At 42.5% G+C, this 12595-nt stretch overlaps 1 protein-coding gene across 1 annotated transcript in view; it reads left to right on the top strand.

The window, feature by feature from the left end:
• The first annotated feature begins 1805 nt into the window (after positions 1-1805).
• ptk7b (protein tyrosine kinase 7b) overlaps positions 1806-12595 on the top strand; it is a 72198-nt gene continuing 61408 nt past the window's right edge. Inside the window, exon 1 of the mRNA XM_051428104.1 lies at positions 1806-2414. Within this exon, the coding sequence (XP_051284064.1) occupies positions 2294-2414 (121 nt within the window). The 5' untranslated portion in view covers positions 1806-2293. The remainder of the gene's footprint in view (positions 2415-12595) is intronic.

The raw sequence follows: 12595 nt of genomic DNA, 5'->3' as shown, positions 1-12595 counted from the left end.
AGATGTGATGTGTCTCCCAGAGTCCCCCCCCCTTGGTAGAAGTCAGCCCGGGGTTTCTCTGCTCACTGGTAATCTCTCAGTATATGTCAGAGCTTTAATGTGGAGCCTCAACCCTTTAGGAACTGCGGGAGCTTTGAATTAACCGATCCCATGATGGTTTCCTTCTGCCGAGAGCTGACAGGCTCCTTCTCTCAGTTGTCTTGGAAGAAAAAACTCAGAGTAGCCGGGTTCATTAGTGCTTGAGAGTTGACCCGAAGCCCCTCAAAAACTTCAAATGAAAGAAGTGGTGCTGGTTGTAGTTCCTACTTCCTGCTGTAGTCCTCCTGCCCCCTCATAAGTCAGGCTTTCATAGAGAATAAGCAAATGGCTGGCAGGTTTTTGAATAAATTTTGTTCCCTCCCTTATTTAGCGCAACCCCTGCTTATCATCAGGTCACTCTTGGTTTGACCCTTTAATCATTTAAGCTTGGTTGACTGCATGTTTCTGTCAGCCATCTAGGTGCCAGCTGGACCAGCAGCATGGAACCAGTCCCACACACAGTACTACCGGTGGTGCCAAAGGGGGCCGTCCCCTTGTGTTTGAGAATGTTGTATTTGCATGGGCGGGTCTCACTGGGTTTGTGCCATTTATCACCTGTCAAACTGCAGAATGTGCTGGGTTGATTGTAATATAAGAGCATTATTTAAAAAAAAACCCTCTATATTAATCTATAAAGTTTAGTTATTAGGCCTTATATGCACAATAGATACATACAGGAATCACAGAGCAAACTATTATGGAGATTTTATGTGTATAGAATTATCATTATTATTATCATTATCACTGAAAGGACATTTCTTAAGGGCCGGATGGGATCATTATACAATGAGTCTGGATATTCTGATTCTTAAAGCTGTTTCTGAGCAGGTGAAGTGATCAGTTTGATCCAGGGGGTCGCAGTGTTGTATTCCTTATCCCAGGTCGGTTATGGGCACCGGAAGCTCCACTGTAGGGATAGAGGGGAATATACGTCAAGTGACCGGGGATACACAGATCGATACAGGATGTTCAATGTTTTGATTTCAAAATAAAATTTTAATTTTGTTATGTACGGATATAGGGAATTGTTGAAACAATAGTTGAAAATAGTTGGAAGATATATTAACAAAAATATTTTTGCTTGTGAAAATTTTGTGCAAAATCAACATATACATAATGTGACAACTGGAGAAATAGGTAAGATAATTTATTTTGATTAGATAAGACACGCTGGGGAAATTACAACACAACACAATAGATATGAAAATACACACAAATACAAAATATAATAGAAATAGAAAAAATAAGATTAAGAGTTACATTTACACTATATACAGATGTGATGTAAGGTGATGTGTAAATACGCTATATACAGAAATAGGATACATTTGGTTTGCTTCTTCTACTTCTACTGTCTTTACACAAAATTAAAAAGTTAGCGGAAGTAACTACAACCATAAAAATAAATAAATACATGTTTTCCCCTAAAAAAAGGATGATTCCTTCAAACTCAAATACAACATATAGCGTATATATTTTTCATTACAGCCTTGATTTTTTAAAATAATATATCTTTATAATTTTTTTCCTATTATTCTTTATTGTACTTTTACACTACATCCCAAGGTGATCTTATCTTAAATGAAACGTGGAAGAAACTTAATGACATTTATTTTGAAAGTCAATACCGGAACTCACGTGTGTTTGTTCAGCCCACTTGATGCTCGTGTTGAAAAAAAAAAAATCACACAGGAGGCGAGTGGGAGGAAGCCAAGTTGGAAACACCGCGGAGCGAAACTCCTCTTGTTGAACACTGAACTGGCCCGGCGGTCGGCGGCTCTGGACGCGGGCAGACGGTGGCTACACAGACCGGGTTGTAATGAACCACTGCGGCCTGAATTCACACCAACCCTCCGGTCCGTAAACCACCTGGAAGTTTAAACTCCGCTTCAAACTTTCGGCGGGGCTTTCTCCTCAGTCTGAACTCGTTAAGTCGTTTAGTCTGACCGGCCTGCGAAAACCCGAGGCGTCGGTCTCCCCCCCCACCCCCCTCACATGTCTTCTCGCTCCTGCTAGAAAAAAAACAACAAACCAGGTGAGCAGGCCGTGTGGCTTCCCCCGGGGACCTGCGCAGGTAACGGGGGTTAGTTTACCTGTACGCACAGCGGTGACGCACGGATCTCTCTCTCTTGACGCTCCCCTTTCTCGCCCCTACGGCTCTCCCGCAGCCGCCGGAGAACAGAGCACCGGGGAGCCGCCGAGCACCAGGACGGTCATGGATCTACCAGGAGAGAGCGAGACCCGGCGGAGGGAAGGCAGGAGGACCCCCGCTGTGATTAACAGGAGAAACCGACCGGTGGACACGATGTACGCCGTCGGTATTATCTGCCTCCAAGGTTGGTAACAAGCTACTTTATTTCATACACACAGTGCGCAGACATTTAATTTATTTATTTCTATTAATGTAGATGCTGTAAAAACAAGAAAGAAATTCAAATTAAAGACGCTCATTGATGCGGACCCCCCCTCCCCGACATTGACCTCCACGCTTTTTACTGGAGGATTTGTTGTTTCTGGTTCAACTTAGTTCATTGGGCTGAATGCCTGAGAGAAACATACCACTGAGGAGGGAAAGTCACGGCTACAGCTGCTTTTCTCATTCACTCCTTCAGAGAAACACCTTCTGTTTAGTTAAAAGTGTAAAGACTTTAAACTACATTTTGGTTGACGGGGTCAATGGGGGAAAGGGGCACCCCTGTCCCCCTCCCCCATTGACCCCAGTTTAATTAGGCGGGGGGACAACAACTGCAGTTTTGTAAGTAGATCCAGGCTTCTGATTAGAATATAAATGCTTTCAAGTGTGAAAATACTCCATTTAAAAAGAAATTTGCTCTGTTTGAGTCAATACAAACAACTGCTTGCATATTACACAGTAATTAAATACCTCATCTGGAGCAGGGGAATGGGATGATGATGATGGTGGTGGTAGTTTTCCAGCTATCACTGGAAGCAGCCTTGCCATGTCATTATGTATTCCCATGAGTGTATTTCCAATCCTCACACAACACATTGGATACGCCATTTCTGATTATCATATTCATAACTCTGTTTGCATGTTTGAACTCTCTCTCTTTCTCTCTTTCTCTCTCTCTCTCTCTCTGTCTGAGCCCCAGCTTGGCAAGCTTTTTATGGTCCCCATTCATATGCATGGGGTGGAGAGCGGTTAGAACTGTTATCCAAAAGAGAGGAGCTAGAAAAATACAAAACCTGACGCGATGCAACGCCCTCCCACATTGTTGAAGGTGTAAAGTTCACAACCTCAGCTGCACACCGAGAAGAAAGCCATGAAAAAGAGCCTTCCCGGGCTGTGCAAGGAATGCTCTTATCCTGCCAAGGGATCGGGCTCATTAACTCACCGCTCATCATGTCAAAACCGAGTCAGTTTTATCTGATCTCCACATGTAGACTGAGACGCAGACGAGCACAGATTGTGTTTTGCCTCAACCTTCAACACAGCGAACGATAGTGAAGAGTGGCTGAAAAATTCCTTTAAGTTGAAGTGTGTGTCGCCCCCCTCCAGTCTCCTCATGGTGCCCACTTTGGGATGAATGTGTCCTCTGTGCGCAGGCAGCAGGGGAGACGGAGGCTGCTATGGGTTTGTGTTTATAAGATCCATGAATAGAGCCAAGCCAGGTACTGTCATGACAGCCTCGCGTTGTAGCCCGCTTTAGAAATGTCCTATTTATAAAAGGGCTTTCTGAATGTGTCAACAAAAAAAAACACTGCGGAGGCCAGAAATGAGTTTTTATAGTGGCTTTATTCCCACATGAAGCTGTCTGCACCAAACACACCATGTTTTCTGGAGGGTTGTCTGATCTGCAGGATCTGGACACTGTGCTCAAATATTTACCCAGATTTTTTTTAATTTTTAGTTTACAGTACTGCTCTGTTTTGCCGTTTCACTCTTTGCTTTTCTGTATCTTGATCCGGTTTCTATTTGTAGCTGACCAGCGCCGTGCTCCTGACGCAGCTCTCAGAGAAGATGAAAGCCACTTATGGAGTTAATGTCCATAATGTTAATGCAGCATCTCTCTCCTCCTATCCGCCCACCTATCGCTTTCAACCTTCCTCCTCATCTTTGTGGTGTGTTTTTTTCATTGCCTCATCAAGGCAATTTCATTCCTTCTAGTATTTATGTGAAGATAAAGGAAATGACTAGGCTTATTGCAGAGGAGCTGAGATAGAAATGTTTAAGTAACATCCCCACACACACGCTCGTCTCTTCTCAGACCCTCCTCTTTGATCTCTCTCACTCATGGTGCAGCTGGAGAAGATCTGCATTTCAGGTCTCCTGGCGCATTAATAATTTGGATGCCTGTGCAAAAAAAAAAAAAAATCTCATGATGGTTTAGAGGTATGCAATCAAATGTCTTGATGGAATTCACCAGTAAGCCCAGACTTTACTGACTTTGTGTATCTCCTCTCTGGCTTCCAGAACCGGCTGTAGAACCAGATACTGTAGTTAAACTGCAGTGTAGCAAACCGCAGTTAAATTGGGTTTGTGTAATGGATTTGTTGTTTGGTCACCTGTTGGATGATGTTTTGCCCAGAAGAAGACACCGGAAGTCAGTATTGTGCATAAGCTCTCCTGTATTCAGGAATCGACCAGCGTTTTACTAAGTGGCAGGTCCGCTGCTCTTAAGAGAAAGTCCATAAAGCTAATCTGCAGCACTTGCACTGTCTTCGGGTCGGGGTCTGAAGAGCGGCTCTGAGCGGATCCCATGAGGGCTTTTTTGGGGCTGTTTCTTCGGCGTACCCACCTGCCCTGGCTCTATTTTAAAATCCACACGCATGGTTCTTATTAACTGTGCCCCTAGGCTGTTTGGCTGCACACTGTTCCTGATTCTCTAAAAATACCCAGATTCAGAGGGGATGAAAGGATGATGCCTAAACAAACACAGGAACATGTTGTATGGAGTGGAATTTGTCTGTTTACCATCAGGTATATACAGCGGTTTACAATCCTGTGGCCAACAACAATCAAAATTCAATCGTAATGTTGGAATTTATTTGAACACATTTGAGTTCAGCATGAGCATGATGATGCAGAAAACTGCTGTAACCTTATTCATACATCATATAGTGTTATCGTCCTAAGAGGAGAGGTATAAAGAAGATGGATGATTTTTCATCTTGATTCTGATATTGTGTTTGTTTTACTACAGAGCTACAGGGGTTGGATATTATATGAACATCTGTGTAAATCATTCCAACATCTAATGCAATCTACTACAGCCGTGCAACATGCTATATGTTTTATCCTGCTTAAGCTTCTAATGTTTCATTCTTGTTAATGCAGAGTAAGGCAGTGATACGGGGCTTTAGTATTATTGAACTATAGTTTGTGTAAGCGTCGGCCCATAATTCAATATTACCCGCTCCTATCGTGATATGATCGTATTATGTGGTTTATTTAACAAGTTTCTGTTGTTAAAATAAATTATTCTAGCAAGTTGTAATCTAAAACTAAATTATGTGGCCATTGAAGGTTTTGTTTACATATGAAAGCTGTTGCAGGAAATGTATTTATCTTTTTACAACACAAGGTTGTTGTTCATGTTGTACAATAATTATATTAGAAGAACATATAGAATAGAATACAGCATATAAAATAAAACCATACATATATTTATTTATAAACATACTAGATGCATGTGTACACAGAGGGAATAATTTTAATTAACATCTGGGGGAATGTAAACAGCATCAACAAGATAGTGATGAAAATATGGTTCCATATTCGATTTCACATACACATTTAATATGTGCATTAGCATTTTTGAGGCCGGTACAATATACGATACAGATACTGTGTCTGGAAAATATTATTATTGTGATTTTAACAACCTCACTCAGCCCAGAGTCTTATAGGATTGATTTACATTATAAATCATTTGGTGTCCTTCTATATGTAGAGATACTCTGGAAAACAAGATGCACGAAGCCCCGTAGAGCAGCAGTTAAAGAAAATGGGGTCCATGTCAAAATGTCTCAAGCTACGTTTTAAACTCTGCAGACTTTTACTGTACGAGGCCAACATGTTGGTCATTATTCTAATTTTCCGGGGCTGTTTCAAGGATAGCCAAAGCTAGCTGAGCGTGACAACGAAACAAAGCACCGAGCAGAAAAAAGCCTGATGAATAGACTTGAATAATAAGATCTGGTTCCCAGTGTGTTTGACTGGTAGCACAGGTTGTGGGACTGGGGGAGGATTTCTCAAGGTCTTCCATGGCTCTTGTTTCTGGTCATTTATCAGACAATGTTTATTCAGGTTTAGGTGCAGCCTTTTGAACTTGAGAGTTCTCTTTTTCACCCGGTTGGTATGTGCAGTTTGCACTCACTCCATTAAAGAGGGCTCTTCTCCTATGGGAGGATCTTCTTGCACTCTCTCAAAGGTTACAATCATGGCTACCCAATATCTCTGATTTGGGGTCATGTCAGTTCTCAATCGATACGCCCTAGTCTCCATGGTTCTCTGTCCTCCAGACCATGACCAAATTGATATAGGTCTACCATCTTTAACAACGATGAGGCTGGTGTGTGATTTTTGTAGGAGTAAATGATGGTGTGATGGTGCATGTCTGGCCGAATTGTCATAAATCTACTTAATGGATCCTCAAATTACAATCAAAACCGAGGTTTGACCGAGCAAAGTTGTCCCATTTGGCCGATACCATGATGCCTTCACCTACACCTCGTATATTTTCTTTGATGTTAAAAAGGGTAGTTCAGGAGCAGAGAAGAAACGGAGGGAAGCGAGGTTTCATAAATTGGGATTTGAAAAGACTCATTCTTCTTTCTGGCTCTGATTGTCCTCACTAGGCCTTTCTTATGATTCAGATAAATTGGTGGAGCAACAGGGAAGAATGTTTCGTTTTATTTTTAGTTTTTTGTCTGCATTTCTAAAAAGTGTTGATTGGATTCATTTTGAAGTTATGGATCAATGGTTGCCAGACAACAATCTTATCAGCCTGTGGGAGGGATTTATAGAGGATAGATATGATAGATAAGATGACCTATCTTCTAATATTTTCCGAGCTGTGAGATTGAATGATTGGTGCGTAGGAAGCGTACCCGCTGGTTTGTGTAGGATCACAGAATCTCCCTGATGGTCTTTGGTCGGACCAGAAAATGACCACAGTTCATAATAATGACCCGGTGGCCCCTGTTGGTACCTGGTCATCAATAAAGCCAAATAAACAGGACGGAGGATGATTACTGCACCTAATGACCCATGGGCTTGGGCTGCTGCGTGTGTGTGTGTGTGTGTGTGCGCGTGATCGAGTGCATGTGCGTTGGCTCATGTGTTTGCGGTTTCGCTGGCTCTGCTGTTGGACCCTGTGGTTGCGATTGGAGTCGGCCCTGTCTCTTTTTCCCTCTTTCCTGTCGTAGTTGGTCTGTTGGCCCTCGTGGTTGCCAGTCTTGTCTGGAGGGATCTCCGTTGTTTATTGACTTGGTGCCTGCCTGCACAGTTCTGTCTCCTGTCTGGGCTGGAGGAGTGGTTAGCCTGCACCCCAACCCACCACTGCTGCTGGCTTTGTTGTGTTATACTCAGCAAAGTTTCTTTTTTTGTTCTGTGGTTTTTCCAATTACTTGCTGCCATGCTTCAGTGGGATACTATGCTAGAGGAGCTTTGTAATTTGCTAAGGCTTAAGTTCTGAAATTCACTTCTGAGTATTTCAAAACACAAATGATTCCAAACTAAACATTTATTTTTAAAATAAAGTCTTAAGACGACTAATAATTCCAACAGCATACAGTGATGAGTAGAGCTGCAATGATTAGTTGATTAATCATTTAGTCAATCAACCAGAAAATTAACTGTTTTGACAATCATCAGATTTTTACCAAATGCCAAACCCCTCCAGCTTCTAAAATAAGAGGATTTCATGCTTTTCTATGTCATCCATCACACTAAACTCAATATCTTTGGGTTTTTTTATGGTTTGGTCAGACAAAACACATCCGGAGATGTCTCCTTGAGCTGTGGGAAATTCCAAAAGGCGCTTTCCCCTTTTTTTTTTTTTAAAGACAAAATAAATAATCGATTAATCAAGAAATAATTGCCAGTTTCATCGGAAATGAAAATAATTCCTAGTTGCAGCCCTAGTGGTGAGTTTACATTTTACATGCTTTTCAAGGTTCAAGCTGGAAACGTTTATGGCTCCAAACTTTTGGAAACCCTACACAAACGTGGCATACATTATTTGGGTCTGAAAGAGACCCAATGACAGTCAAACCTGAACTGAAAAGAACCAGGGCTAATTAGAAAATGCTGTCAATCCCAACAGATCCTAATAGAACAAAAACAACAAAACGTAATTCATTGCAGCAATGCATTCACCCCCCCCGCAGTTCATCCTGTTCATCTATCAGAATATTATCAGACGTGATGTGAGTTTGTTGGGATCCACTCAGGGTATTACACATATTGACACGAACACCTGAGGCCCACAGAAATACAGGGTTAGGGTTAGACTATATAATTAGGTCACTGCTGCATGCATGTGGTCATTTCTCCCAACCATAATCCCCGATCGGGTTTTAGTTCCTAGTAACCAGGTGGACCCATTCTAGTGGACCCATTCTAGTTTAAGCTATAATTTAATAAGTCTGTGGTTCTTCTCGTCTAGTTGCAGTGATCCTTCAGACATTATTGTTCTGTTATCAGATGCAGTTTCTGACATTTCCTGACTGTCTTTAACCTGTCTTTAACCCCAACCTCTAATCTGCTGTTGCTGAATCACTTATTTCCTATTAGTGATAACCTATGGTTTCATGTTCGCTTTTAAAATGGTGAATACAGATGTTTTCACTGGTTTGACACTCTGCAGATATCGCCCTGCTCTGGCAGTTGTAAATCCTTTACGACAACTTTCCCCCCTGCAGGGCAGGTGTGAGGCCCCGGTGAGGGGAAGCTCGCCTTCAGAGTGAAACAAAATCCCTGTTTTGTTCCCACGTCGGTGCCAAAGCATGTGCAGCGCTGCCACTGCATTCAAATGCATCTGATCGAAACGTGCAGGAATGCCTAATTTGGCTTCAGCCCGGTTTGAAGGGGGGGGGGGGAAAGGAGGGCCGGAGAGGAGAAAGGCGTCTGGCATGCCATTGCATAATCCCAGCAGCCATTAACTCTTTGTGTCCCGAGGCTGAATGAACTCATCATAGCAACGGGCCACAGGCAGAGTGACATCAGGCAGCTCTCAATCAACCCTCAGCTCCTCCCTGCCACACCAGCAGACTTAAACAGGCTGAAAAGGCCACTGGTGTTTAATGGGAAGGGTCTTCAACTGTGTTTGATCTTTTAATGAATGGGGTCAGCTGGCTACAACTGACCCTGCAGAGGGCCCAGTTGTTGTTTGGAGAGAATATATTTACCTTCAGCAGTTTGAGTTTCCTCGTATCTGTGCCGATTTACTTTATCATCCAGCTCATTTGTTCTTTGTTGTGTTTGGCGGCGCTCCTCATTTTGCTGTGTTTTGTCTTTCCACTGTTGGTTGCAGCAGAGCTCAAAGGCTGCAGGGAGTGCCAGATGTGTCTCCATGGCAGCCTGTACAGCCTTAACCTCCGGGTCCTGGTACCTGACTAAAACTGTGGAGATGGGATTCACTCTGTGTGATGGAGCCGCCATAATGTATAAGTTAACCTGGTGGCTTTATCAGCTCTTGGCACAGGAAGCCTGTGAATGTTTTAGAGCTTCCCGGTTCCTTTGAATCCACACTCATACATTTTTCATGTGAACCAAGTGCCATGGTTGGTGCTTTGGCGGAGCACACTCCTATCTTTTCAGTTCTCACAAAGAACTGTATTTCTTTGAAATTGTCCCTGAAAGATATGTGGAGACGAAGAAGACGTGCTTCAGAGTAATCTTAAGGAGATTTCTTTGTGTTTAGCAAGCAGCCCAGAGAAAATATTGACTTTATACCTCCTGCATACTGTGAATCTTGATCAGTCAGGATCAAGTATGTCTGTGCAAGCTGCAAACATTTGCTGAGACCATATGATCATTTATCCTGTAAACATCCATCACAATGTGGCTTCAGTCAACATTGAGTTTGACTTGGACCATTTTTATTTTTCATCCTCCTTCTTCCTCTGACAGACTTTTGTAGTTATTTATTGGTTGCTGTTTGCAATTCTGGTAGAATAAAAATCCCTGCTCGGGCATTAGACATATACGCAGTCTTTAACCAAAACTGGTCAAATTCTTTGCGCTCACCACTGCGGTGCCATCTGTAGTTGGTCTGAATTATTTGCTTGCGTGTCCTTGTGGAAAAGCTTCTTTTTAAATCAGGTCATTGCCTTTGTTTACGTCTTCAGACTCCAACCAGGGCTCTGGCTAAACTCTATAATTTTTTGTGGTTTGGGTTAACACTCCAGCTCTCCTTTTCTCATTTGTTTCTCTGCACAAAAGATTTTGTCAATTCTTGTATTAGAATTTGATCACAGCAGTAATTTCCTGAGCTCACCACCCTTTCTGTGGCCTCTTTCATTTTGAGCCATGCTAACATCAAGTATCAACAAATCATAACAAAGCAACAGTGAGAAGATTGTACAAAATAGCACCGTGTTTAGCTTTGGGCATATTTGGTCACATGCTTGCTACCCGGGGTAGTTTGCAAACACTGCAGCATATCAGTGATCAGGCCTGAAAACAAAGCACTATAGGTGTGTGAGGCTGCTGTCAGTAGAGAAATTGGTATGTGTTACTCCTGTGATGGGTTTTTCTCTGTGTGACTGTGTGTGTGTGTATATCATATTTTGTTCTGATCAAACTGCATTGTCTCTGCTCTGCTGGAAGTAACTCAATGTTGGAGGCTAAAATAGAAAGCCAAATGGGCCCAGAAAAGCACCCTGTGGGCTCCAAGAGTCATTTATTCATTCATTCATTCATTTGCTCACTCATTTCTGCCCTCTAGACACATTAAATTAAACCCCCGCATTCTGCAGTAATGCTGAGTTCTGTGGGTTGGTCAGTGTGTATGACACATGTTCTTATTAACAGTGTGAATGTTTAAACGTGGATTTATCTTTGGTCTTTCCCCTGTTATTTCCTCTTGTTTGGATCAGTTTTGTATGTGTTTCTGCTGTTTGCCCTGTGATCATCCTCTAAGAGTGACGCCGGTTGTTCAATAGATGTAGTTATTGGCTCCATAATCGCCTAGTGAAACCTCCGCTGACCCGAGGTCTGCTGCTCAGCCGTGTCTGACGATTATAGATCTCCTCTGCTGCAGCCAGTGCACCCAGCAGCATTAGCACATTATGGCCGGCATTGTTCTGTATTAGTAGACAGTAATTACCAGAGCAGAGAGGGAAGCTCATTACACGGCCAGCATCGTTATTTTCTGTGGTTTTAATTATGTTAAACAACCTCACCAGCCTCCCCAGCTTCATCTTGTTCCCTCTCTGCTGCTGCTGCACTCACACTCTCTTTCACCTTCCTCTGCTCCTTTTCACTTTGTTCGTTCCAGTATCACAAACTATGCCAACTACTGACTCCCTTTTAAACCCCCCGTCCTCCTTTCTGCTGTCCTCTATCTGAACCTCCCTTTGAGTCTGCGTTAAGCCAGACATCAGTGTTTTTTTTCAATCAGTTTTGACAGAGGGATGGCACAACAGAAGCAGACTAACTGAGGTTTGCTGCATGAGGAGGTTTGGGTAAAACTGCACCTCTTTGCTCTGGGTTTGGGAACGATTCTCCTGACGGGAAGGGAGCTGTAATGAGCTCCTGGTTGTGTTAAATTCTGCTGTGGGGAAGTTGTGTTTGCAGACAAACTCTCTTTCTCTCTCCAGACAAATTATTTAATGTCTTACAGCTAGCTGTCGTGTCAGGAGACGATCTCTCTGTTGGTTTGTGTAGTAGGTTGTTTTCACCAGTGTTCACCAACTAGAGGTCACAGGTTAGTCCAGTAACATCTGCTACAGGAAGGTGCTTCCTGTTTGTCTTGCATTATTCCCTCCTTCCTTCCACACTACTGTAGCTTTTATTGGGACAGGCTGATATGTATGTGGCTGCTCTTGGTGTCCAATTAGAACTGATTTCATTGTGTGTCTGTTGTGCAGTATACTTGATCAAAACTAGTCTGGTTGTTTAAGGCTCATTTTGGGTTTCCATGGAGAATTTTAGTGCCGCACGGTTTAAAAGCTGCTTTAAAAGGATTTTCCACTCTGCCAAGAATAAAAGTCTTGAGGGGCGAACTTGATCGTTGTATTTTTATGGGGGGGGTTTTTTCACATGAAAACGGCCCAGTGTAAAGATACTAAATACCTGAACCAGCTGGAAAACACTGACTGGCAAACACTCTGTGTGACAAAAGTTTTCTATAAATAAATCACTTGTAGATAACTTTCTGAGATGATAACAATTGAATACATTGTTTATATACTGCCTATGCCTGTAGTCTACCCTGTTAAATTACAAACTGGCCTCATTTTATTGAGTGAACAAGTTTTAAGATAACTTTGTACCAGTTTGTTGAAGAAAATAGAGGGTTATCTGAAACATTTTATAGTGAATATG

The sequence above is a fragment of the Dicentrarchus labrax genome, unplaced genomic scaffold (assembly GCF_905237075.1).
Source record: "Dicentrarchus labrax unplaced genomic scaffold, dlabrax2021, whole genome shotgun sequence".
In the NCBI taxonomy this organism is placed as follows: domain Eukaryota; kingdom Metazoa; phylum Chordata; class Actinopteri; family Moronidae; genus Dicentrarchus; species Dicentrarchus labrax.
The sequence above is the reverse complement of the archived record's forward strand: the minus strand, read 5'-3'. Positions and strand labels throughout refer to the sequence as shown.